The 24651-nt window shown below is 63.2% G+C and overlaps 11 protein-coding genes across 11 annotated transcripts; 6 read left to right on the top strand and 5 right to left on the bottom strand.

Moving 5' to 3' along the window:
• Window positions 1-11: 11 nt before the first annotated feature.
• JCM10292_001668 (CsbD family protein) lies at window positions 12-604 on the bottom strand (the record flags this gene model as incomplete). The annotated part of the gene is made up of 2 exons (XM_076648620.1): window positions 12-356; window positions 578-604. The coding sequence occupies 2 exons, from the start codon at window positions 602-604 to the stop codon at window positions 12-14; spliced, it is 372 nt and encodes a 123-aa protein (XP_076505809.1).
• Window positions 605-1647: 1043 nt separating this feature from the next.
• JCM10292_001667 (uncharacterized protein) lies at window positions 1648-2350 on the top strand (the record flags this gene model as incomplete). The annotated part of the gene is made up of 4 exons (XM_076648619.1): window positions 1648-1851; window positions 1953-2006; window positions 2095-2175; window positions 2264-2350. The coding sequence occupies 4 exons, from the start codon at window positions 1648-1650 to the stop codon at window positions 2348-2350; spliced, it is 426 nt and encodes a 141-aa protein (XP_076505808.1).
• A 1719-nt stretch (window positions 2351-4069) lies between these two features.
• JCM10292_001666 (uncharacterized protein) lies at window positions 4070-5589 on the top strand (the record flags this gene model as incomplete). Its single annotated transcript, XM_076648618.1, has 5 exons — window positions 4070-4382; window positions 4678-4970; window positions 5089-5195; window positions 5255-5369; window positions 5425-5589. The coding sequence occupies 5 exons, from the start codon at window positions 4070-4072 to the stop codon at window positions 5587-5589; spliced, it is 993 nt and encodes a 330-aa protein (XP_076505807.1).
• A 1367-nt stretch (window positions 5590-6956) lies between these two features.
• On the top strand, window positions 6957-9139 carry JCM10292_001665 (uncharacterized protein; the record flags this gene model as incomplete). The annotated part of the gene is made up of 9 exons (XM_076648617.1): window positions 6957-7140; window positions 7205-7270; window positions 7329-7417; window positions 7527-7735; window positions 7798-8111; window positions 8224-8292; window positions 8387-8659; window positions 8729-8805; window positions 8894-9139. The coding sequence occupies 9 exons, from the start codon at window positions 6957-6959 to the stop codon at window positions 9137-9139; spliced, it is 1527 nt and encodes a 508-aa protein (XP_076505806.1).
• A 473-nt stretch (window positions 9140-9612) lies between these two features.
• Window positions 9613-11442, top strand: AIM45 (Aim45p; the record flags this gene model as incomplete). Its single annotated transcript, XM_076648616.1, has 6 exons — window positions 9613-9848; window positions 10284-10467; window positions 10560-10752; window positions 10839-11161; window positions 11278-11326; window positions 11387-11442. 6 exons carry the CDS (start codon window positions 9613-9615, stop codon window positions 11440-11442), a joined length of 1041 nt encoding a protein of 346 aa, XP_076505805.1.
• A 237-nt stretch (window positions 11443-11679) lies between these two features.
• Window positions 11680-12804, bottom strand: JCM10292_001663 (uncharacterized protein; the record flags this gene model as incomplete). The annotated part of the gene is made up of 1 exon (XM_076648615.1): window positions 11680-12804. One exon carries the CDS (start codon window positions 12802-12804, stop codon window positions 11680-11682), a length of 1125 nt encoding a protein of 374 aa, XP_076505804.1.
• A 963-nt stretch (window positions 12805-13767) lies between these two features.
• On the bottom strand, window positions 13768-16581 carry JCM10292_001662 (uncharacterized protein; the record flags this gene model as incomplete). The annotated part of the gene is made up of 5 exons (XM_076648614.1): window positions 13768-14915; window positions 14990-15194; window positions 15272-15470; window positions 15572-16244; window positions 16569-16581. The coding sequence occupies 5 exons, from the start codon at window positions 16579-16581 to the stop codon at window positions 13768-13770; spliced, it is 2238 nt and encodes a 745-aa protein (XP_076505803.1).
• A 408-nt stretch (window positions 16582-16989) lies between these two features.
• Window positions 16990-20205, top strand: CAC2 (Cac2p; the record flags this gene model as incomplete). The annotated part of the gene is made up of 7 exons (XM_076648613.1): window positions 16990-17030; window positions 17093-17285; window positions 17453-17660; window positions 17777-17803; window positions 17867-17975; window positions 18088-19638; window positions 19719-20205. 7 exons carry the CDS (start codon window positions 16990-16992, stop codon window positions 20203-20205), a joined length of 2616 nt encoding a protein of 871 aa, XP_076505802.1.
• A 259-nt stretch (window positions 20206-20464) lies between these two features.
• On the top strand, window positions 20465-21516 carry JCM10292_001660 (uncharacterized protein; the record flags this gene model as incomplete). The annotated part of the gene is made up of 4 exons (XM_076648612.1): window positions 20465-20556; window positions 20686-20961; window positions 21043-21275; window positions 21371-21516. The coding sequence occupies 4 exons, from the start codon at window positions 20465-20467 to the stop codon at window positions 21514-21516; spliced, it is 747 nt and encodes a 248-aa protein (XP_076505801.1).
• Window positions 21517-21809: 293 nt separating this feature from the next.
• On the bottom strand, window positions 21810-22967 carry JCM10292_001659 (uncharacterized protein; the record flags this gene model as incomplete). Its single annotated transcript, XM_076648611.1, has 3 exons — window positions 21810-22529; window positions 22597-22858; window positions 22924-22967. 3 exons carry the CDS (start codon window positions 22965-22967, stop codon window positions 21810-21812), a joined length of 1026 nt encoding a protein of 341 aa, XP_076505800.1.
• Window positions 22968-23523: 556 nt separating this feature from the next.
• JCM10292_001658 (zinc finger MYND domain-containing protein) lies at window positions 23524-24477 on the bottom strand (the record flags this gene model as incomplete). Its single annotated transcript, XM_076648610.1, has 4 exons — window positions 23524-23570; window positions 23662-24218; window positions 24278-24368; window positions 24432-24477. 4 exons carry the CDS (start codon window positions 24475-24477, stop codon window positions 23524-23526), a joined length of 741 nt encoding a protein of 246 aa, XP_076505799.1.
• Between the last annotated feature and the right edge of the window lie 174 nt (window positions 24478-24651).

Below are 24651 nucleotides of genomic sequence, written 5' to 3'. Positions count from 1 at the left end.
CTAGTGTGACTTCATGAGTTGGCAGCTGCGGTAAGCATCGGCAAGTTAGTCGGAATCTGCAGCTGGAAGAGGGCGGTGGAGAGGTGCGCACCCTGCTGCGCCTTGCCCTTTTCTTCCTGCGCGAGTCCCTGCGCCTCCTTTGCCTTGTCGCCCGTCGCCGCACCGACAACGCGGTCGATCTTGCCGCCGATGCGGTCTGCCGTGCCCTGGCCGTATCCCTCCGCCTGCGCGAGCTTGTACTCGGCGTCTCCCGCAGCACGCTGCTCGTTGCCCGACTGCGAGAGCGAAGTGATACCTGTTACATCGCCGACGGTGGCCTTGATGCTGCCGACCGTCGAGTCGTAGTTGGCGTTGGCCTGGTGGGAGGAGAGGGAGCGGGGATCGGGAGGACGAGGCAGCGAAGGGCAGCGCCAGCGCGAGCAGAGAAGAGATAAGCAGGAGAAAGAAGGACGGGCCGTAGCAGTCGACGTCGGCGCGAGAGCAGCGCGGAGTGAGGTGGGGCAATCGCAGAAAGAGACGGGGGCGAGGAGGAAAGGTCCATCAGCGGGGCTCTAGCCAGTCGCGAGGATCGACCCACCTTCGAAGGCTCGTTGCTGGCAGACATGGTGGAGCTACTCGAGGTCTCGTTTGAGTAGTGAGAGCGAAAGAGAGGGCGGCAGGTGCAAGGTGGATGACGCGTGTCGATCCCCCACAAGCGGAGGGTGCGAAATTCGGCACGGAAGCGAGGCGCGTGTGCAGAGGGCTGTCGGCAGCATTGCAGCACGCAATCACGTCTAGAAAGGATGACTCTTGGCGAGGACGTAGCAAGAGACCGTTTCTTGTTCTCGACCCCCTCGCAAACGCCTGCAGCTGGCATGACCTGGCCAAAGCTCCTCGCTGTGAAACAGTAGCTTCGCGAAGAGCGCAGCCGGCCCGTAAGCTCACCGTAAGTCGCATGCGTCGCCCGCGGGCTGCATCGCGTTTCCGACTACCGCCTTCGTCTGCGCTGCCCCCGAATCGTGCTTGTCGACGTCTGTGGCGCTTTCCACGAGATCCTTGATCGGCGCTAGAGCACCTGATCGCTGTCCGCCAGGAGCTGCTTGCAGCATTTTCAAACAGAGATGCGCGAGCATGTTTGCCGTCCTCGCTGTGCCTGTCCGCTTCCTGCATCCGCATTTCTTGAGGCTGACGGCAACTATTGCACGTGGATCGCTGAGAAAGTGTATAAAGCTGCACCTTTCGTCGGATCACGCTATTGAGCGCTCGGGCAGCAGACCCAGAGAGAGAGCGGTCAACTGCCGCAAATTTTAGCTGGTACCCGGTTGGCGGCATCCCCTTCCACGACGCTGAGCTGTCCATCATCCAGACTGGGGGCATCTACAGCTATGGAACTGGTACAGCATCCCACAGACAGGTCGCGGACATGTAGTTGCCGGCAGTGTCTGACCGTAGCCTGAGGGAGAGCAACACTGTGTCAAGGGTGTCTGCAGTGAGTGGCCTGCGGCTCACATGGGCTAAATGACCCTCCTCTCGACCGCTAGCGCCCGGAAGAGACCCCGGCAAGTGCCGTCAACACTGCTTCGCTCGTCCCTCCGTCGCTTTCTCTCGTGCCACTCATCGCCGCTGGCTCACACCGCACTCTTCTCGCACAAATATTCAGCAATAGTTATGTTTGACTCGCTCGAGACCGCTCCGACCGCTCTCGCTGCTTTGAGCTCTGTCGCGCGTCCCATCCACCTCGTCGCCTCGGGTCTCCCCAGCCCCGCTCATCTCGTCTTGGATTATGCCCAGGGACCGACGACGGGTCAAGAGACCCTCGAGAAAGGCTCGCACCACCGCCAGCACGGAAAGAGTGACGCCAAGGAGCTTCCGGTGTGTCGTCCCATCCTTACATTTACACCTTGCTCCTCAGCGGGCAATGCAGCGCTTGCAGAGGCTGGACTAAGCGGCATGACTAATTTGAGCTATCGTAGTTTCTCGACTGCCAGCGTATGCACGCCGAAGACGCCCGCGACGCCGAGGCGAAGGTCCGTTCTGTTCTCTGTTTTGCTTCGCTTTCCTGCCAGCGCAGACACTCTCGTGCTCCTAGCTGACACCCCCATTGTATTTTCACAGCTTGCGCACGACGATGCTCACCACTTGACGGCCAGCCCGAAGAGCAGCGGAACCGCGCCTAAGGGATCCTCCGCGACGTGCGTCTCTTTTTCAGGACGCCGGTGTGGAGGAACGTGCATCCACGGGCCCGGGGACGGGCCTGCTGATTACCGCACACGTCTCCGTGCAGCCGCACTCGCCTGCCGACGCCAAGCTCAATGCGCTCGACAACTCGGAGGCTCTCCCTCACGGCGGCTACCTGCACGGCGAACTCTGAGGCGGCCAGCCTTCCCTCGACGGCAAAGTTCTTGTTACTCTGGTTACGTGAGCCTGACGGGCGGCCAGCTTGAGAGAAGGAGCTGGGGACTGGCTTGTTTGCAGACGGCACTTTACCCGGTTGGCAGGATGCAACGCTTGCTTTTCACGTCTATCTGCTTCCGAATCCTCTCGAGTGAGACAGACAGACTATTGTGAGCAGGCCAGACCCCGGGAAGCGCCTTTAGACGCTTTCAACCGCGCTTCACCATGCGGAAAGCAGATTGAGAAGGTCACTCAGCAGCCGACAAGCAGAACCAGCAGTCGGCTGGACTGTGTGGCACAGACAACGGGGAGCTCAATACTCTGATCGGCAATTGCACATTTAGTCTGGTAGACGGAGACACGAGCTGCGGACCACAAGTATGTTTATATGCATGCACAGGACCGCATCGCTTGCACTGGTGGTTTAGTGGTAAAATTGGGCATTGCCAGCTTCGTCTGAGTTGCCTAGCCCCGGGTTCGATTCCCGGCCAGTGCATTAGCTTTTGCCGCAAGAGGGAACAGGCGAGCGTGCTCACGAAACACTCTTGAACTCGCTCTCTTTCTTTTTGCTTGCACCGAGCTTGCGCTGATGAATAGCTCAAGAGAAGTACACTAGCAAAGCGGACTTTCTGGATGTCCGGATGGACCGCCACAGAGTCTATTTTTTTGGTCCTGCGGAGCTAGCTCTGGCTCTCTGACTTCTTGTTCCAACTCGAGATGACGCATTGTAGCTATTCGGACTTGTCTGAGTGCATTTTGTGCGCCTTGAGGCCACTGAAGAGGAGAGTAGAAGGGATATGTGCACCGGCACTGTGTTGCCGCTAACCTTCCGGACGCGCCTCTGCTGGCACCGGTTATCCCACTCCCCGCGCGCACCCTTCGAGTACCTTTCTGGCCTTTTGGCTTAGATCAAGTGTAGTATCTGTTCTTACCAGTGTGATTACTGGTAGACCCCCATTGGGGGTCTCATTCAATCACATTAATCTTTAGCCGCCGGTGCAGCCAGTTCTTGGGCTTGCCCTCCTGGCTGCCGCGATGGCCCTTCCACTCCACTCTCGGTTGGCGCTGTCGGGCTTCCCGCCCTTTATTCTTTTGTCGCTCCTGCCTCTCTCCCTTTTCTCCCATTCTGCTCTCTTGGACTGCTGCTTCTTGTGTTGCACAACAAGGCTGGCCATGCCCTGAAGCTCCTCAGCATCTGGCAGCATCAGGAGAGCCGTGTGCAGTGAGGGGACAAGCCAGTTGTCAAGCTCTTGATCAACCCAACTTCCGCTACCACAATCTTCCTTGACTCTTGAGGCGGGGCTCAATTGTTGCTGCCTGTCAGTAGTTGGATGACAAAATCAAGCCCGCGTGGTGACAGTTCTGGATCTTGCAGGAGCCTGCGACAGAGTCAAGACGGTTGAGGGGATTGACTCAGGAAGAGAGACAAAACGAGATGTGGTGGAAAGGCAAACAGCGCACAGTTCTTACCCTGGCGCCCAAAGACGCCAAGCAAGTGTACAATCACGTTGATGGAGTATCTGGACAACAGAAAGCACAAGGGAAGACCGGCAAGCGGGAAGTGCTGCCAGTGGAAAGCATCTCCTCCTCCGCAATTTCTCCGGACTTGCTCCCCCACAACAGCAGGACCGCCGAGCAAACGGCGCAAGCCAACTTTGGCAACAAGCAAAGGATGGTACACCTCCAGCTCGCAGGGATGATTGAGCTACGTGTTGTCATCTGCGACGTTGGCGGCGGCTGCACCATCAACCTCCACGGGTTGTGCCCTGGCAAGGGGCGTACCCATCTTCCCTACCTGCCCTCCGTCACCTCCGCGCACGACCCTGGGCATCTCGCCAGCTGCGCCCCCGCCAGCAGACCCACGGCACCTCCCTCAACCATCGCCTTGCCTGCTGCTGCCGCCTTGGCCTGCGTCGCTCAGCGCAACCCCCTCATCCACTTTGCCCGTCCCAACCGCCTTGACCGCCTCGACCGCCACGACCGCCTCGACCACTCTGCCACGGTTAACTGTGCCCGCTCAACCACTCCAGCCGCGCACGTTCTGCGTCGTCAACCCTGCAACGGGCGAACCAGTCACGCTCGCATCCAGCGAAGCGTGGCCCGTCATTCTTGCCTTGACGCGCCATGCCGGCGTGTATTCGGTCGCTCAAGGCGGAGCAAAGACGGCCCTCCGCCCTGATCTCTTGGCGCGCCTCTCGCGCAAAGAGATGCAGCCAATGGTGCATCGACCTAAGGCGCATGAGGCGTACAAGGCGCGGCCGCATGACGTGCACCACGCTCACCTGACAGCTCCGCCTCTTGTAGCCAATTTGGCAAAGCTTGCAGCCCTCACATCTGAGCAGCTGCTGCCACTGCACAACGCGTTGGCCAATGCCAATCTCGTTGCGTGGTTCCTCGCGTGCAAGGAGGACAAGCCTGAGGTGACCAGCTCTGAGACGGCGGCGCAGGCAGCCAAGTTGGGGCTGAAAGGCCCAATCTGGCTGGGCAGGCAGAAGGAGCAGCCGGCGCTTCTCTCGGTTCAAACGGCAGAAGAGGCAGGTGCACAGGACAAGGCAAAGAAGCAGCTCTCACGCTTCATGTTCAGCCAGACGTCGGGGGTCAGCAGGCATTTCCTGTGTTAGGGAAGTTTAGCGGCTATACTGACGCACCGCGTTGCATCCACAGGTAAATGTTGCCGGTGGGACAAGCGCTGAGGTCGAGGTTCTCCTATTATAGCTATACAACCAGCACTTTGACCGCACCATCCGGTTGGTCTACGCAACGTTGCGCAGGCACATTGAGAGGCTGTACATGTCAACATGGCTGCGACCGTTCTTCGCGCGGTGCGCACTCTGCCCGTCCCTCACTCGCTCACTCCATATCCTGACAGCTGGTCCTGCAGGAGGGTCGACTCAGTACTCGGACAACCGTTCCTCTCGCAAGTTCACATCTACCTTTCGCACAAGCATGCGCAAGAAATTGTGCCAATTCTCAAAGCAGCCAACCGCTACCACCATGTGCGTCCTTGACTCAAGCATCTGTCCAAGCACTAACCATTCTTCAGGCACACAGGACAAGAACCTCAGGCTCTATCAAGCGCGCATCAAGAACAGCGCAAATGTCGCTCCGTACGACTCGACCATCCCGCTCATCACCTGGACCGCAGTTCACCATGGCAAGTCGGTGATCACCAAGTTCCACCCAAAGACGATGCTGGCCACTTTCTGGGACCGCTGAGCGGCAATACTGTGGGAGGGTTTGCGGAATGCATCAGACGTGGCCGCCGGGTCGTCATCCTCGACACCGGTGTCCACCCAAGCAATATGAGCACCAAAGCCATGGTGCTCATTGCTGTTCCAACAGGTGACAACGTCCGCGCAATTGTCAACGCCATGGCGATAATACAATTGACCGTTGACCTCGCTGCTAAGCGTGCCGACGGCAGCATCTACTTGCACACGCTCCACCCTCTGACATTGAGATGACATACCTTGTCAGTGTCAGTCAGCCAATCTAAAATGTTGATGTTTGCAAAGGAGGCGCGGCTGAGGCACAAGGGAAAGCGCCTCCATGTGCGCGAGTGTGAGCACAAAGAAGACAAGAGCTCTCCTCTCTCCTTGTTGCCTTGCTTTGCAGAAGGAGCTTGAGGCGGCTCTGAGCACATTCAGCCCAGGCTTGCAGACTTGCTAGCGCTCACAGAAGAGCCACATGACCCAATCCCTCCGCCTTTACCGCCTTGCCACGATATTCCTACATGGCATTGACGCTGACGTTCTCCAGGGCATTCACAGCCTCAAGAAGCAGCAGTCCAAGAGAGCAGAATGGGAGAAAAGGGAGAGAGGCAGGAGCGACAAAAGAATAAAGGGCGGGAAGCCCGACAGCGCCAACCGAGAGTGGAGTGGAAGGGCCATCGCGGCAGCCAGGAGGGCAAGCCCAAGAACTGGCTGCACCGGCGGCTAAAGATTAATGTGATTGAATGAGACCCCCAATGGGGGTCTACCAGTAATCACACTGGTAAGAACAGATACTACACTTGATCTAAGCCAAAAGGCCAGAAAGGTACTCGAAGGGTGCGCGCGGGGAGTGGGATACCCGGTGCCAGCAGAGGCGCGTCCGGAAGGTTAGCGGCAACCCAGTGCCGGTGCACAGCAGGACTACACAGCAGCGGTGGCAGCAGCAGCATTGAAGACCGCACAGCCGCGGCAAGGAGCGAACGAAGCGCAGCTGCAAGTCAAGGCGGTGAGGGGCGCTTTCGCTGCCTTCGCGAAAGCACAGCAGCGATAGCTCGACCCCGGACGCCTACAGCAGACAGACGAGGAGAGGGAGGCGCCCGCAGCACGTCGGACACGTCGCCGGCGCGCTCAAGCCGCGCTCGCCATCCGCACCTTGGCTGTCGCCAACAACCCCTTCTGCCGCGCGATCGGGCTTGCGTGATCCTGCTGGATGTGCACGCACGAGCACGAACAGCTCGATGTCCGATTCGCACGCAGCCGGGCTTGTCAGCCGAGCTTGTGAGCCTCAGCCAAGGGCGCTCGCCTTCGCTTCCTCTTTCCTGCTCGTGCTGCTATTCCTTGATCTTGCTTGCTTGCTACGCTACGGACTAGATGGCCAATCCCGCACGCACACACGCGGACGTGGACGGCGCTCCGTCGCCCTCCTCCCTCGCCGAGAAGCACGACGTATCGAGCCTCGAGAAGGGCGCGCACGACTTTTTGAACAGCGGGCAACAGTCTGTGGTGTCTACGCTCGAGTACACGGCAGAGGAGGAACGTCGAGTGTTGCGTAAAGGTGCGTCGGCGTCGTTTGTCACGTTGTGCTTCTTCTCCCGTCCGCTAATACTATGCATGCGCAGTCGATTGGGCTCTATTGCCTGGCCTCACATTCTTGTACTTACTTAGCTTCCTCGACCGCTCAAACAGCACGTTTGAATGCACCTTACGATGCCCGACGCCGCCTGACACCTTCTGCGCTCGCAGTCGGAAACGCAAAGCTTCTCGGACTGATGAAGGACATCGGCCTTGCCGACCAGCCAGAGGCGTACAACACGTCGCTCGCCCTGTACTTCGTGCGTTACTTACCGCCGCTGAGTGTGGAAAGAGGATTCCGACTTCATACACACCCGCTGACCTCTTTCGGGCTTTCCCCAATTGTCCTGCCGCTCTTCTTGTTCCCAGCTCGGATACGTCCTGTTTGAGATCCCCGCCAACATTGTCCTCAAGAAGTTCAGCCCGCGCATCTGGCTCCCAAGCCTGACAATTGCGTGGGGCGTGACGGCGACTCTGCAAGCTCTCATCAAGGACGAAGCCGGCTTCTACGCTGCTCGCTTCTTCATGGGCGTGTCCGAGGCGGGCTTGTTCCCTGGCGTCATCTTTGTCTTCTCCATGTGAGCACATCTAACGAACCGCAGCTCACGCGGCCTGAAGTTGACCAGGTCTCGCCGCACAGGTACTACAAGCGCAAGGAGCGCACCCTCCGCTGCAGTCTCTTCTTTGGCGGTGCCGCGCTCGCCGGCTCCTTCGGCGGCATCCTCGCCTGGGGCCTGGGGCACATCAACGGCGGCGGCCTCAAGCCCTGGGGGTGGCTCTTCGCCATCGAGGGCATGTTCACCGTCCTTGTCGGCATCAGCGCCTACTTCTGGGTCCCCGGCTTCCCGCGCCAGGCCAAGTTCCTGTCGGAGCGCGAGCATGCAATCCTCATTGCGCGGCTGCAGGCCGACGGCGACTCGGGCGATGAGGAGCCGTTCTCGTGGCAGGGTGTCTGTGCGTGCTTTTTTCGGAACAATGTGCGCGATGCATTCCTTGCGCAAATGCAAGGGGCTAGCTGCAGGAGTCGGTGGTGAACCGCGGCTGACCCGGCCTTCTCCTTCCGCAGGGGACGCCTTAAAGGATCCGTTTGTGAACGCCTACGGCTGGCTCTTCCACTGCTTCGCCATGACGCTCTGTTAGTACTCTCTCTCGACCTGTCGCTACGGGTATCGTCCCATCGCTCCGATTCCCTGCTCCTTTACTAATCTCGTTGTCGGCCCCCTTGGTAGACTCGCTCTCGCTCTTCCTCCCGACCATCATCGCCCAGCTTGGTTTCGCCAACTGGCGTAGTCAGCTCATGACGGTCCCCGTATACTTCATGGCGCTCGTCGGCATCCTCTTCTTCGTCTGGTTCTCTCACAAGATCAACCAGCGCGGGACGGCCATCGCAGTGGGCGGCGCAATCGCCATCATCGGCTACATTATCTTGTCGACAACGCATACGCCGGGCGCACGATACGCTGGGACGTTCTTTGCCGTCATCGGCATCTACGCTTCGAACGGTGAGCATCCTGTCTTCGCCTCCTTGAATTTCTGCATCACTGACAAACTGCTCGCTCGCTCCTACACAGCCCTTCTGCTTGCATGGCCGAGTGAGAACGTCTCGCCGCAGACCAAGCGCGCCGTCGCGAGTGGCATGCAGATCTTTGTCCGTCCACATTCTCTTTCCCTCGATTCAGTCCGCCACAAGGTCCACGCGACGAAAGCACGACTCTGACCGCTGGCACAACTCGCAGATCGGCGATGTCGGTGCCATTGCCGGTGTCCTTATCTACCGCCCGTCGCTCGCCTCCAACTTCTACCGCACGCCTCACGGCGTCGCGATCCTCTACACGGGCTGCGGCATCCTCCTTGCGCTTGGCCTCTCGTTCGCGATGCACCGCGCCAACAAGAGCGGGAATGTGCGGCGCGCAGCCCGGCGGGAAGGCAAGGGCGAGGAGGCGAAGGGAGACCGCGCGAGGGGTTACCTGTTCCAGATCTGAGGGCGAGGCGCGAAGGTTTAGCCTCTCTACAGATGTCGCACGTAGGCGCCGCGTGAGTCATGTGCCAGTATCAGTGTTGCATGGCAGCGGGCCGCATCGGTCGGCGTTGACGGGGAAGACGAGCAAGCAGCAGTAGCTGAGCAGCAGGAACATGTTGACGAGGCGCCGCCAGAGGGCTTCGGCAGAGCACGGGGCAAACGAAGCAGCTCGAACGAAAGCAATGCAAGCTGACTCATGCAGCCAGAGCACCACGAAGCGGCAGCAGAAGCGACCCGATCGGAAAGAGCAGACGGAGCGGGAAGAGTCGTGGACAGCAGCGGGTCCGGCGGTGCGCCTCGTACGCAGCCCAGAAAGTCTCAGCAAGCCCCTACGCCCTCTAAAGAGCAAGTCTGGCGACGTGTACAGTGTGGTCTTGGTGCGACTTGTCGGCGACTCGTTGCTCTTGGTCCTTCCGCTCGCTCCAACCTCGCGCAATGTTCTCGCTCCCGCGCGCAGCAGCAGTTCCGCGCAGTGCCCGCGCCTTCTCGGCGTCTGCGCGCGCCCTCGCCGACGCCAACGCGCTCTGCTTCCTCGAGACCAAGGGCGACCAGCTCGTGCCCGCCTCGGCAAACGCCGTCACCGCCGCGAAGAAGCTCGGCGGCAAGGTCACGGGCCTGCTCATCGGCAAGGACGAGCAGAGCCTCGCCGGCGCCATCGCCACCGCCAAGAAGTGAGTGCCACAGAGCGAGCGCTTTCCCGACTGCCCCACCTCGATGTCGCCCGCCCTCTCCAGCCCACGTTGAAGGCTGGCAGGCCATGTTACGGTCTTTGGAGGCGCCTGCGGCTGTTCCGAGCGGCGTCGGGGCTCGTCAGGAGGTATCGCCGCCGCGTCCCTCCGGTCTACCGGCAACCTCGAGCGTGGTCGGCGTCGGTTTGTGGCGCCTGCGAGACCGAGCCACGGCCTACGAGCGTGCTCGCAAGTAGACTGACTGGGCCGCGAGCGCCCGACCCGAGGTGGCGAGGCTCGGAGGGTCGGCACTCTGGCTTCACGCGATTCAGCATCACGGCGGACCAACGCCGTACGCCTGTGCCGGGCACTCGCAAAGACCAGCAGCAAGACAATACACCCTCGAGCGGTCGCGCTGACCCGTTTGCGTCTTCCCAGGCTCGGCCTCGACTCGCTCCTCGTCCGCCATGCCCCCGCCCTCGAGCACGCCCTCGCCGAGCCGACCGCGCCCGTCCTCGCCGAGCTCGTCAAGAAGGGCGGCTACACCCACCTGGCCGGCCCGCACTCGGCGCTCGGCAAGAACATCTTCCCGCGTGTTGCCGGATTGCTCGAAGTTCAGCAGGTGAGTCGGGCAGATCGAGGCGCCCCTTGGCTATCGCGCAACCTCAACTTGGTAGCGAAGTCTGAATGCGAGCTAATTTGCCCGACTCGCAGATCTCGGACGTGATGGCGATCGAGGACGACGCGACTTTCACTCGCCCCGTCTACGCCGGCAACGCCATCTCGACTGTCAAGTCGACCGATGCCATCAAGCTCTTCACCGTCCGCGCGTCGACTTGGGAGCCCGCGCAGCCGGGAGACGCAGAGGCGCCGGTCGACGTCGCTGCGGCAGAGAGTGTCGGACCTGGTGCGTCAGCGACACCGGGGACTGTCTGCTCGTTTGGCGTCCTCGATGAGTTGACTGACTCTTCGTCCGTCCAACTCGTTGCACAGAGCAAGCACAGTGGGTCTCGGAGGAGCTCGTCAAGTCGGAGCGTCCCGATCTCGCGTCGGCGCAGACAGTCGTCTCGGGCGGCCGCGGCGTCAAGTCGAAGGACGCCTTTGACAGCACCGTCATCCCGCTCGCCGACGCCCTCGGCGCCGCGATCGGCGCCTCGCGCGCGGCGGTCGACTCGGGCTACGCCGACAACTCGCTCCAGGTCGGCCAGACGGGCAAGGTCGTTGCGCCGAGCCTGTACGTCGCCGTCGGCATCTCGGGCGCGATCCAGCACCTGGCAGGTATGAAGGACTCGAAGACGATTGTCGCAATCAACAAGGTTCGTCGGCTCGGTTTCCGTCCTTGCGCGTAGCCCGGCTCTTGAGGCTCTCGCTCTGTTGATGAGAACTCGGGCAATCAGGACTCGGGCACTGAGACTGCTTTTCACTCTCACAGGATGCCGACGCACCCATCTTCCAGGTTGCTGACGTCGGGCTGGTTGCGGGTACGCACTTTTCTACTTCCCTGCCTCTGACCGCCGGTCTGACGATGCCCCCGCTGCCAGACCTGTTCGAGGCTGTTCCCGAGCTGACGAAGAAGATTGAGGAGGCGAAGAAGTAGACTCGGCTATCGCTGTGTGCTTCCCGCCTCTTCGCCTGCTGTACCCCACCTCGTCGTTCCCTGTATTCACGATTCTGCGATTCTTTCCACGCCAAGTCCTTCACGAAAGCGGAGGAAGTGCATTGCTGGAGACTGCATTGCGGGTAACTGCATTGCTAGTAACTGACGACAACAGGCCGCACATCACAGAGGGAGAAGAACAACAACGATGAGAACTGGCCAACTCGCACAACCCGCTCAGTGCATTGGCATCCCTAGCCCAACCAACCCTTCTGCCGCCTCCTCCCGTCCTGCGAGCCCCTGAGTAGGCAGCAACCCCGAACCAGCGAGGCGCCTCCATCCATCTGCGCGACACGCCCGCACGGCCTCGAACGAGCGCACGACCTGGCTCAGCGCCTCGATCCGCGAGCGCGGTCCGCTGCTCGCGCCCAGCGCCGGGCTCGCGGGCGCCGAAGAAGGCGAATGCTGCGCGTGCTGTGGCGCGTACGAGGCGAGAGACGGGAGCGAGCGCGACGTCGGGAGGGGCGCGAAGTGGACCGGGTGGGTCGAGACGGTGCGCGACTCGCCGGTGCCGTGGCCGTTCTCCTTGTCTGCCATGCGCGAGGTCTGCCGCGCGGAAGGTGGTAGGGGAGGCGGCATGGAGAAGGATCGTTTGCGGTCGACCGGGCGGGGAGAGTGGGCTCGAGGGAGCGCAGCAGCCGCGGACGCGAGAGGAGGGAGCGTCGAAGGCGGGAAGATGCTGGAGAGGGACGGGAGGCGTGCTTCTGCAGAGCGACGGCGTTGCTGCGCAGCGGTAGCCGCCGCGGACGAGATGTTACTCGAGGGAAGGGGAGGGGGGTTGTCGAAGAAAACGACGTCGGCCCGCTGTTGCTGCGACTCGCGAGCCGGAAGGACAAGCTCAGCGCCGCTGCTCCGCCGACGCTTCGCTTCGGAACCGTCGGCACTCTCCTGGCTCGACCGACGCCGCTTCTGTTGCTGCGCGAGCGCCTCCTTCGCCTGCTCGGCAACCTCGCGAACCTCGTTACCGCGCCCGGCGTAGCGCTCACGCAGCAGCTGATAGGCACGGGCGTAGACGTCGGCGGGGACGACCTGCGGCGGTGCCGACACCTGCGGCGGCGGAGTCGGCGGGTCGAGCAGCGGCGACGATTGCGAGTGCGTGCGGGCCGGGTACGTCGGCCGCGGGTGCTGGAGCAGCGGGAGAGTCGGCGAGTGCGGGGTGGACGGCAGCTGAGAGGGCCCCGAAGTGGGCGAACCGGGAAGCGAGAGCGACGAGAGTGGAGGGAGACGGATCGTCGCCGCCTGCGGTGAATGCTCCGTCAAGCCGTTCTCGTGCGCGTGTTCGGCAGCAGCAGTGTTGGCCATATCTCTGCTCGGCGCGCACGGCCAGGAAGCGGGAGAGGGAGACCCAACAAGGGCGGAGGAGCGGGCACTCAGAGACCTTCGTGCTGGTTCGCGGTCCAGAGGGGACCGTGCCACAGATTGCGCTCCAGCCCAAGTCTCGGCACGCGCAATCGTGCGGGGACGACAGCGGTAGCGTGTCGGAGAGCAGGCGAGATCTTCATTCTCCAGCGCCAGAAGCAGGCGAGCCAGAGTCTGGACGACACGCCAGCGAGGCACACAAGCTAGAGACAGGTGGCTACGAGGCGGGATCTGCAGTGCACGAGGCCGGGAACGAGCGCATTGCGGTCGAGGCAGGCGCAGGTCGAGAGAGGGGGCGACGGCCGAGGGCCTCGAACTCGGGCCACGGCGTGCCTATTCCCCCTCTCGCTCTTTCGAGACCCTCATTCAGTCACGCAAGACGCTCGAGCTGCTCACACGCATCAAGCACCTCGCTAGAAACCAGACTGAGCTGCTGCGACCGCTGTTCTCCGTTGCAGCGGGGCAGATGTAGGACGCCTTTGGAGGCACTGGGCACCAGGACCAGGACCATTCCTGCAGGAACAGCATCGCCGTGGGTCGGCGTGGCATGCTCGCAGCAGGCAGCAGATTGTTCGGCTGTCGCGGACCCGAGAGATACGGTTGCGGGACACGCGACGGTGCGCAATCTGCCTGCGCATCTGCCAGGAGTCGAGGCTCTTGATTGCGCATGCACAGCTCCCGCGAGCGCAGATCTCGTCATTCAGCGGGACTTGTTCAAAGTCTGGACTCAACAGCCGGAAGCCGGAAGCCGAAAGCGGAGAAGAAGCAGTGACAGCGAAAAGCGCGAACGAACAGGCCAGAGTCGACGAGCAGGGCGGGAGGCCTGCAGAGTAAGCGGCCTGCTGCTGTTTCATGCAAACCCGACAATGTGATAGTCAGTCCTCTCCGACTACGTCGGCGAGGCGCTCAGACCTCGACGACCGGCTCGAGCTTCTCCTTCGGCTCGTCTGCCTTCTCGTCGTCGTTCTCGGCCGCGCCGTTCTCGACGACGGCCCCGTCCTTCTTGTCGTCCGCCATCTCGGTGTCCTCGATGGCCTTCGCATCGCCGTTCTCCTTCGGCTGGTCCTCCTCGGCCGCCTTGCCCTTGCCCTTTGCGGCGTCCGCCTCGTCCCGCTTCTTCTGCTCCTCAGCGTCGCGCTCGTCGCGCTTCTGCTTGCGCGCCTTGGCCTTGTCCTCGTACTCGCGGTCGACGCCGACGATGGCCGAGTGCTGCCCGCCCGTCTCGACGCGCACGACGCGCACGTTGCTCAGCGCCGTGTTCATGATGCGCGTCGGCTTGTCGACCTCGTCCTTGTTGGGCCCGACGCCGAGCTGCGAGCTCGCGTTGACGCCCCACGAGTAGGCGTACCCGCGCGCCGAGACGGCAAAGCTGTGCCGCGTGCCGACCGCGATCTGGACAATCTGCGGCACCTCGGTCGACTCTTCGTCGACGTCGGCCGGGCCCGCGTCCTTCTCCCACTCCTTGGGCTCGAGCGGGAACTCGACCTTGACCGGGCGCGCGATGCACTCGTTGGGCATCTCGGTCCCGCGCTCGGCCTCCTTGTCGGCCTGCGCGAGCACCTCGTCGCGCGAGAGGACGTTGCCCTCGTCGTCGGTGCGCACGACCGTCTGCCCGTCGGCCGAGAGCGCCTCGGCGAGGAACTTTTGCCGCCGCTCGGCGCGCTCGGCCTCGACGGCCTTTTTGCGCTGGGCGAGGTCCGCCATCTCGGCGTGCGAGTCGGCGAGACCGACCTCGTGTCCGTCCGTGCGCCCGACGGCCCACACCTCGCCGTTCGAGAAGAGGAAGAGCGTGTGGTGCGTGCCGCCAGCGATTTGGACGACGCGCGCGCCACCGTGCGCAGAGGGCGAGAGTGCGCGGACGATGGTCGGTGTGACGATGACCTCCTCCCAGCCGCCGTCCTCGTCCGAGACACCCGTGTGGTTGAACGTGTTGAGGCCCCAGGCATAGACCTCACCCTTCGTGTCGACGGCGAACGAGCCGTACGAGCCGGCGCCGACGAGAACAATGTTCTTGAGCGCGAGGCGCTCAGGCGTCAGGCCGTGCTCCTTGTGGCCTGCGTGAGCATGTTCGATGAGTCTTCGCTCAACCGAAGTAACGAGGAAGGAAGACAGGGTGAGCGCAACGCACGCTGAATGATCTTGCGCCCGAGCTGGTGCTGCTCGCCGTTTCCGCACGCGAAGACGAGGCCGGTGCTCGTGAGCGCGAGGAAGTGGTCGTCGCCGCAGGCGATCTGGACGATGGTGTGCTTGTCGAGGTTGCGGAGCGCCTGCGGGACGAGCTGCGTCTTGCTCGAGTTTGCGCTGCCGTCGAACCCGAGGAGACCCTCGGCAGACTGCAGACGCATTCCGGGCGGAGATCAGCACTCGCGCGATTGTGAGCGACGATCCGCACAAGGGGAAGTGAACGTACGCGGAAACTACCCCAGGCGCGAACCTCGCCGTTCTCGCTGATTGCGAGCGAGACGCTGTCGCCCGCCGCGACGCGCACCGCCTTGAACGGCTGGAGGTCCGACCCGAGCTGCTCGACCTCCATCGGGCGCGACTCGAGCTCCTCCGACTCGACGTCGGGCTTGTTGGTCACGCGCCCGAGAGCGGCGTGGTCGTTGACGCTGCGAGACCTCAGAGTCAGCATCGGATTGGGACACTGCAGATGCAGCACGGGACACGCTGGAGCAGCGGAACGAGTGCAGGAAGGACCGTCACGACGCACCCCCACGAGTAGACCTTTCCCTCGTTGTTGATCGCGAGCGTGTGCATCCCGCCGCACACGAGGTCCGCGACGCCGCCCTCCCAGCCCTTCTCGCCCCCCTCGATCCACTCCTCGAACCCGACGTGCCTCCGCGGGCGCTTGATCTCGTCCAGCACGGTCGAGTCGGTCCCGAGCCCGTGCTGGCCCATGTCGCCCGCACCAAAGACAAAGACGGTGCGCGGGGCATTTTCGGGAGCGGGGAGCTCGGGGACGGCAAAGCTGTCGGCAAAGGCGGCGAACGGCGGGAAGGCCGCAAAGCGCGTCGGGAGGGCGTTGATCCCCTTGATGGGCGCGCGCACGGGCTTGGGCTTGACGACGCGCTTGCCGCCGGATCCGCGGGACGCCTTGGCGCCGCTGCGCGCAGACGACGACGACGCCTTGCGCTTCTTGGACCCCGTCGACGTGGCCGTCTCCTCGCCGTCCTCGTCCGAGTCGTCTTCGTCCTCGCTGAGGTCGCTGACGACGCTGCTCGCGCGGCGACGGCGGCCGTTGGCGGTCGTGGCCTGCTTTCGCGAAGGCGTGCCCGGGTTCTTGGGCGCGGTGACGGGCGGAGGGACGATAGACGGGCGGGAGGAGCGGCGAAGGGGGCCGGTAGCGGCGCTGGTAGTCGAAGTGACAGAGCCGGAGCGAGCGCCTGCGTTGCAGCGATAGACACAGCGTCAGTTCGACAGGCTCTCAATGTGGCTAGATGTCGTGACTGGCGAGGGCGACGGGGGACGACGAGCTCGGGAAGGCGCCCGCGAGCGTGAAAGCGGGAGCCAGCGGTCCCTCCGAATGCACATAGCTGCTGTGCATGAACTGGACACTCGACCAAGCTGTCTCGTCCGCAGCGGTGCTGTGCCAGCCGTGTCGTCGAGCCGGAGCGAAGGTTGTCCTCGTGCAGACCTCGGCGCGGCAGAGAGAGCCCGAGCGAGCGCCGCTCGTCCACGCAGGTGTCTGCAGGGACGCAGTGACTCACGGCGAGGCGGCATTGTGGCAGACTGAGGCTGCGGCGAGGCGGAGACAGCGCAAAGGACGACGGAGCGTCCGTTGAGCGATGAGCGCACCTCGCATATCGCAGGATGGCCATGCGCCGGGTGTCAAGGTACTGTGAGATCACAGATAGGGTCTACGTAGTGCTCGCTGAGCCGCTCGCAGCAGATTGAGGAGGTGAGGGCACGCTTCCCCCTCTCGTTGCGGAAGGCTCCTTGGCTCGCTGCAGCACAGCTGCTGGTCGGTCACGCTTGTCTCGGCCAGGCTTCTGAGCATCTCACAGGCCCTGTCCTTGCCCCGCTGCACGCCCTGCGCGAGCTCGACGCGTCGAGTCGCCGTCGCCTTCCGTTTCGTCGTCGCTTCGCTCGTCTGTTCGCCGCGGTCCTGCCTGCGCTGCGTCTGCTGCGATGAAGTGCAAAGCGCTCGAGATCCGCTGGCACGACACCAAGTGCGCCCCTGGTCCCTCTGCTTTCGTCTTCGTCGTCGTCCCGCTCACCTCGTCGCGAGCAGGCCCATCTTCTCGGCCGACTTCCACCGCGTGCAGCCCAGCCAGCACCTCAAGCCCGCCCACCCGTATGCCAAGCTCGCCGCCACCGGCCTCGAACAGCCGCACGACCCGAAGAAGGAGGCCCGCGACCGCGACCGCGCAGACCGCGACAAGGTCTGGCGCCTCGCCACCTGCGGAGGCGACAACCTCGTCAGGGTGAGTGCAAGCGTGCTCTCTACTCCCTGGACGGGGGCGACGGTCCTCTTGCGCGGTTGGCGATTTGATGGCGGGAGGTGGGGCCCGGGGCTGGTCCCGTGCGAGCGACTGCAGAGTGCCATTCGTCCTGCGCAGAGCTACTGACACGCACACTCGGCGCTTGACAGCTCTGGCTCGTCACCCCTCGGCCGCCACCCGCCGCGCCCTCGCTCACGCTCCCCGCCAACCCCTCCGCCGCCGCCTCTTCCTCCAGCAAGCAGCCTGCCCCGCCGCAGCTGCCGAAACAGCTCGCCGATCCCGACCCCAAGGTCGACTACCTCGCGACGCTTAGCCAGCACACGGGCGTCGTCAACTGCGTTAGGTTCGCGCCGCATGGTACGTCGGTCAGGGCGTCGAGCGGCCTTCTGCGCGGAGGCTGTGCAGTGTATCTGCCCCGTCCTAGCGCTTGAAATTGTAGCCCTACTCTGACTGACAAGCATGCCATCACACAGGCGAGGTACTCGCAACCGCCGGCGATGGTGCGTCTGTCCTGCTTCTGCTCCGTGGCATCTCCCCAAGCTGATCCACGCTGAGTTGCGCAGACGGCAACATCTTAATCTGGGTGCCGGGTGAGAGCAGCAAGAAGATTGGCGAGACGGACGAGGACCGCGCGTACGAGCGCGAGAGCTGGAGGGTGAGCAAGATGATCCGGTGCGTTCGCTTTGTTGGTGTCTCGTCTGCTCTCGCTACGCGGTTTCCGCGTGTCTGGAGCTGTAACACCTTTGCCTGACTGCGCTGACGGGTGCGCATTACCGACTCGCAGGAGTATGTCGGGCAAGGAGATCTACGACCTGGCCTGGTCCCCTTCGGGCGACCGTCTCCTCGCTGGTAGCGTCGACCACACCGCGACGATTTACGACCTCCTCTCTGGCTCGCCGCTGTACAAGATCGCCGAGCACACGAATTACGTCCAGGGCGTCTGCTGGGACCCGCTCGGCGGGTACATTGCGACGCAGTCTTCAGACCGGAGCATGCACGTCTACGAGGTGCGCGACGAGGGCAAGGCTGGCGCGACCAAGCTCGAAGTGCATCCCGTCGGCAAGAATTCGCGCATGGAGGTGCAGCGCCCGAGGGCGGTCCACGCTGCCGCGAGGCGCTCGTCGAGCTTGTCGCGCGTCACGGCTGCCGCGAAGAAAGCGTCGGCGCCTTCGTCGTCGAACGCTCCCCCCGCGAACGCCGAAGCGGGCACGAGTGCGCATCCTGCGACGACCGACGATGCCGCCTCGACGAGCGTGACGCGCCCGACGCTGCCGCACCGCGCGTCGTCCATCCGCAGCGACGTCTCGTCGAGCACGGCGGCTGCGACCGAGATCACGACGTCGATGGACCCGCCGAGCGGGATCCCGCACCACCCTCCGCCACGGTCGACGACGGCAGGCGGGGCGTCGAGTCACTCGCGCCGGTCGAGCACGAGCGGGAGCCAGCCGAGCCAGAGCCCGCGCTTGACGCCCACTTCGTCCTCGGCGGCGCTGCAGCGCCCGCTCAGAAGCCCAAGCCCGGCGCCCCTCCCTGCCGTCATGGTCCCGCTCTCGCCAAAGCTCAACCCCGTCGCGCCCAGTGCCGCGGCGGCGAGCACTTCGGCGTCTTCGTCGCAGGACGCGGCCGGCCCTTCTGGGGCTGCGGCGAGCACGTCGGATGCGGCCAACGTCAACGAGTCGGTGACGCGCACCGAGACGATCAAGCTGTACGGCGACGCTAACTCTACGCCGTTCTTCCGCCGCCTGACGTGGAGCACGGACGGGAGTCTGCTCCTCACTCCCGCCGGGCTGTGGGAGGACCCGTACGCCATCGCGCCTTCCGCGACGACCACTGCCGCGGGGACCGGCAAGAAGGAGAGCAAGAAGGACAAGGCCGCCGCTTCGACGAGCGGGGCGAGCGAGGCCCGCCCAACCGTCTACATCTACTCGCGCTCAAACGTCGCGCGCCCACCCGTGGCGCACCTCCCCGGACACAAGACGACGAGCATCGGGATCCGCTTCTGCCCCGTCCTGTGGGACCTCCGCGAGGTCGGTTCTGCGGCCGCGGACGACGCGGCCGATGTCGAGGGCGAGGAGCCCGCGCTGAGCGTCGAGCTCGGGAGCGAGACGAGGGACGTGCCGCTGTACCCGGGCGAGAAGGGTAAGGGCAAGGCCGCCGCGGGTGCGGGTGCGGGTGCGGGCGCGGGGTGCAAGCCCAAGAGCCTGTTCGACCTCCCGTACCGCATGGTCTACGCCGTCGCGACGCTCGACTCGGTCTACCTGTACGACACGCAGCAGGTCGGCCCGCTCGCGATGTTCGGCAACCTGCACTACGCGCCTTTCACCGACTTGACCTGGTGCGTGTCTCGCTCACCTTGTTCCGTAGCTCTAGCGCATGCGATTCTTGGATGTAGATTGACCGAATTATGTCGGACAGGTCTCCGGACGGCCAGACACTCGTCATCTCGTCGCAAGACGGCTACTGCTCGATCGTCGCGTTCGAGCCGGGCGAGCTCGGCACGCCGTACCATACGCAGCATCCGCACCTGCACCTTCCACATGCGCACGTGTCGCACCAGCAGCAGCATGCGCCGGCGGACCCGAGCGGCGAGAAGGACGATAGCAAAGACAAGGGCGCGCTCGAAGCGTACTTTGCCAAGCCGGCCGCTGCGCACACCGCTGGCACGGCTTCCGCGTCCTCCTCGTCCGCCGCCGCCGCGACTGCACAGCCCGCCGGAGCAGAGAGCGAACCGTCCGCCCTCGACCTCACTTCGACCGTCTCGTCGCCCGCCGCGTCCGCAGCCGCAGGCGCGTCGAAGAAGCGCGACGGCGCCGACGACGTCCCCGAGGGTGCGCAGCCGCCACCGGACAAGAAGCAGAAGAAGCGCGTTGCGCCGACACTTGTCAAGCCGCTTGGGTCGTGAGTCGGCGCTTAGGGGATCGGCAGGAGAGACGGAGAGGGAGGGATTAGCTTGCATACTGCATCGCCTTTTGCATCGCCGTGCCTCGCGTCGGCCTAGTGAGTGTGTAGCGAGGCCGTCGCGCCTATCTGCGTGTCTGCATGGGGCGTTGCAATTGAGCCGATCGTGACCCCCACCTCGCTCATCGCCTCGCCGTAACTCTCTCGTCTTTTCTCCTGCTCTCGGTCCCTCGTGCTGCTCCTAGACTTATTGAACAGTCGCGATGAAGGGCTTGCTCGTGCTGTACCTCGTCGCGCTGGCTATCAGCATCACATCGACTGCGCTCAACGTCGCCTCGGTCGCCCAGGTCCGCTGGTCAGTCGCACAGTTCTGAGCGAGTCTTGAGCTGCACCGGTACTGTGCTCCAGCACGGCTGCAGCTCATGACTTGTACCTCCTGGTGTCGGCGCAATCGAAGGAGGCTGACGTCCTTCATGGCCCGTAGGATCAAGCAAACGACACCAGCGTCCATCCCACTGCGGCTCTCCACGCAGTACGGCTTATTCACAAAGTGCACGACGAGCTCTCTCGATCCGCAGACGACCCGCTGTGTGCCATTCCCGAAACGCGGTGTCGATTGCGGCAAGTCGAGCGGGAGGGACTACGACCTGCTTCTCGGGGTGTCGGCCGGTCAGACGGCGGCGACCGTGACGAGCGGCGGAGACGGCGATGACGAGGCGGAAGACCGCTGGGGCTTCTGCGACAACTGGGTCGCGGCAGGGTGCGCGCTTGCTCTTCTCGCTGTTCTGCGTCCCTCGTGTCAAGGACTAGCACGCTGATGGGTGTTGTTGACCTCGCACAGCTACGCGCACCAACTGTCTCTCGCCTTTGCGCTCGGCAATATTGTCGCCCTCTCGCTCACGCTGTGGGGCACAGCGACTGTCGGGCGCGGCTTCCGCACCGACAAGCTGCGCAGCGGGTGGAAGCTTGTCGCGGGGCTCATGACGCTCCAGGCGGTGTGCATGTGCGTCAGCACGAGTCTGGTCGCGTACGAGTTCCACCACAACGAGCGCTTTGAGCATGGCGCGCATCTCGGTGAGTCAATTCGCGTGGCTTTCTTGCTCGCAGCTCGCCCACGCACTGTGCAATGCTGCAATCTGTCGATAACGCACTGACTCTCTTCTCCTCAGGCCGCGCTTGGCGCGAGGGTGTCGTCGCCTATGCGCTCAACCTCTTCGTCGTCATTGTCCTCCTCCTCACCCGCGTTACTGGCCAACTCCGCATGGTCCCCGGCGAGGACGGCTACGAGCCCATCAGCCATGGCTCGACTGCTTGAGCTATTCGCGGATAGCTCGTGCACGCCCGATAGCGCCACCGTGTCTACCTCGATACCTGTCTGTCCCTCCTCTTTCGGCAGCACCGCTCATACTCTTGGCCCTTGATCCCTTTCCTATCACCATGTACTTGCTACTGTCTATGACTGTCACCGCTCCTCTCTTCCACTTCCTCGCCTCTTGTTGTCTTCTTCGTATCTGTACACCGTCGCCTTCCCCTGTCTCGCTCGTCTTCTCTTCCCTGCCTCTCCTCTTGACACTGGTTGAAGTCGAAGTCATTCCAGTATTGACGCAGTCACGACAGCGCCCTTTTGCGCGGCCTCAGACAAGGCCTCCGGCGCGCGGCATGTTCCTCTTCGTCAAAGACCACTTTCTTCTCCTCCGTGACGAGTTCGACGGCCTGCTCTGGGTGGTCCACCACCTCTTCTTGTGTCTCCTGCTTGATCGGCGCCTGCCTGGTCGGGGTGACGGGAAGAACCGCGTTGACGGCCTCATCCACCGTGAGCTCCTCAGACTTGACGCGCACAAGGTCCTTTTTGTCGTCGTCGTCGTCAACATTGTCCAGAGGTTGACCAGCGCCCTCCGGTTTGTCATCTGCGGGGAAGGGTCCTTCTCCGCCGATATCCGGTACGTCGTCGCCGTTGTCCTCCGGCTCTCCCTGGAGAGACAGCCTCTTCCATCCCTCGACTAACGGAAACTCTTCGTACAGGACCTTCTCAACCCATGCCTGGTTGTACGGCACTTCGCGCTCGACCTGCGAGTCGACGAAGTTGTTCAGGACGGCGAGATACGTCGGCGGGACGGGCTTGGCATCGGGGTCGAGGCGCGGCTGATTGAGGACGCAGGATGGGAGGTTGCACTCGCTTGTGTAGCAGCCGGTGTAAATCCACGAGGCGAGGGTGTCGCTCAGGCGGATGCGCGCGAGGTCCGGCGACAGGCGGAAGTCGGCACCGTCGAAGATGAGGGACAGGAAGTAGCGGTAGAGGTGCAGCTTCAACTTTTCGCGCTCGGTGACCTGGTGCAATGCGCGCAAGTCAGTCTAATGCGGTGCGAAGGTGCGAAGGCAACGAATCCGCACGTACGCGCTTGCGCTGCTCGTTCGAGTGCACATCGATGATCTGGAGCGAGTACACGAGTTCTTCCGCAGAATGGTCGTCGGCGGCGTCGATCCGGCTGACTTTGATTAGGTCCGGCTTGAAGTGAGCGAAGCCAATGCCCTCCCATCCGCGACGAAGGAACTCAGGAAACAGGTCTGGCGGTTCGACCAGGCCGCTGCGAAAGTACGCCACGCCAGTCGCCGCGGCGAGGTCGACGGCGAGCCTCAGCTGTTCTTCAAAAGTGCAGCTGTAGCGAGTGTCGGCCACGAGAAGTCGCGCGTGGTGGATAATCTGGGCGAGCCGGTCTTGCACGGCTTCGCCTCTTGCCGCCGGTTGATGAGCGCGGAAGAACTCATGATGCTGCCCCTGGCATGGCTGCGCAAGGCCTGTGGGTGGAATCCAGCTGGAACGCGGCGAGTCGATCCGAGGCCTCTTCCTCGGGGAAGAAGGAGGACCGTCGTGAAACGGTCGCATCTTGTCCGCCAATTTAAAGACAGTAATTACTTCGTTGCTGGGGGACATAGCGCAGCGACGCAGAATGCGGAGAAGGAAGAGCGAGGCATGCGCACGGTCGGCGGGACGAAATTCGAGCGACTGCCTCATTAGGCAAGCACAGGACAAAGGGCAATTAGAGAGGCCTGTAGCGACAGACAGAGGGACTGAGCACAAAGGTAGAGTCACTGGAGGTTCGAAATTTGAGAAAAAGGAAGGACGGAGACTCGAGAGGCCGGCCTAGAACCGCGAGGTGGACAATTTGGTGGCTCAAGCGCGCCTGCAATGCTTGCGAGAGATGTGTCGCTTAGAACAACGCCGAAAGGCACGGTGAGAGAGGGAGCCGAGCGAAGCAAGAGCGTGAAGAAGGAGCAAGGTCACCGAAAGGCGAGAGGTTCGGTCGAGTTGGCAGCCGTATCATCATTGCGGTGCTTGCGACTTGGCCGCCTCGCTCATCTGCCACTCGACTGCGTGTCGAACGAGTCAGCGTCACCTCGATCGAGACAGAGGCCAGATGGCAGCCGTGAGGCGACGGAGTGCAGCGAATTGTAGACGCACGCAGCATGCCCATGTTGCCCTCGCCGCCGATTGCCTCGACGAGTTCTTGCGGTGTCGGTTCGTCCTCCTCCTCCAGAATGTCCTTGAGCGCCTTGCGCTTGACGCCGCCGACCTCCTGCACGCCGTCGAGGCGGTACTCCTCGCTGAGCTGCTCGATGAGGCGCGCCTCGACGCCGCCGAGCGCCTCGACCTCGGTGATGAGGAGCGAGAACATGAGGTTGACCGAGAGCGGGTTGCCCGAGCGGAACGCGACGACCGACAGCGCGTTGAAGAGGTTGCGCGTTGCCTCGGGGAGCGAGATCGGGACAGGCATGGGCACGTCGGACGAGGACGAGGCGCCGACGGGAGAGAAGGGGAAGTAGAGGAACGAGGGCGGCGGCGTTGTTGGCGAGGCAGACGGCGGGAGGGTCGTCAGCGCCGCGAGCTGGAAGAGCAAGGCGGGCGGCGGCTGGAACGGCGCCGATGGGTCCACAACGGGCGAGCGCGACTCGGGGAGCACGCGCAGCTTGAGCCCGCAGATGGGCTTGTGCTCGCGGAAGTGCGACACTTGGCAGTCTCTGCGCGAGAATCGGTGTCAGATTGAGAAGGTCGTCACGGCGGGGGGCGAGAGACGTACCGCGAGCAGTAGTGCACGAGTCGCGCAGCATCAGACTGGCATCTTGAGCATACCAGCATGCGCTTGGCCGCTCCGGCGGGAAGCTGGTCCGCTGTTCAGGTACAAGGATCAGCCTGGTAATCCGGTCACGCAAGCATCCCAAATCTCAGCGCACACGTCTTGCCACAAGCAGTGCATGCAGGACTGTCGAGCTGTGACATGGCGGCGGGACTCGACGGGCGAGCAAGGGGAAAAGACGGGAAGGGAGACTGAGGGAAGGGCGGAGCCGAATGCGACTGTGGAGGTCTTGACGGCTCTGCAGGCTGTTGCAGTCAGAACGAACTACCAGCGCACCCACGGACTCGCGCACGTACCGTCTGGATGCTGCCAATGCG

This window comes from Rhodotorula paludigena, assembly GCF_050403205.1.
Source record: "Rhodotorula paludigena JCM10292 DNA, Rt_paludigena_JCM10292v1_ctg17, whole genome shotgun sequence".
NCBI classification, from domain to species: domain Eukaryota; kingdom Fungi; phylum Basidiomycota; class Microbotryomycetes; order Sporidiobolales; family Sporidiobolaceae; genus Rhodotorula; species Rhodotorula paludigena.
The sequence above is the reverse complement of the archived record's forward strand: the minus strand, read 5'-3'. Positions and strand labels throughout refer to the sequence as shown.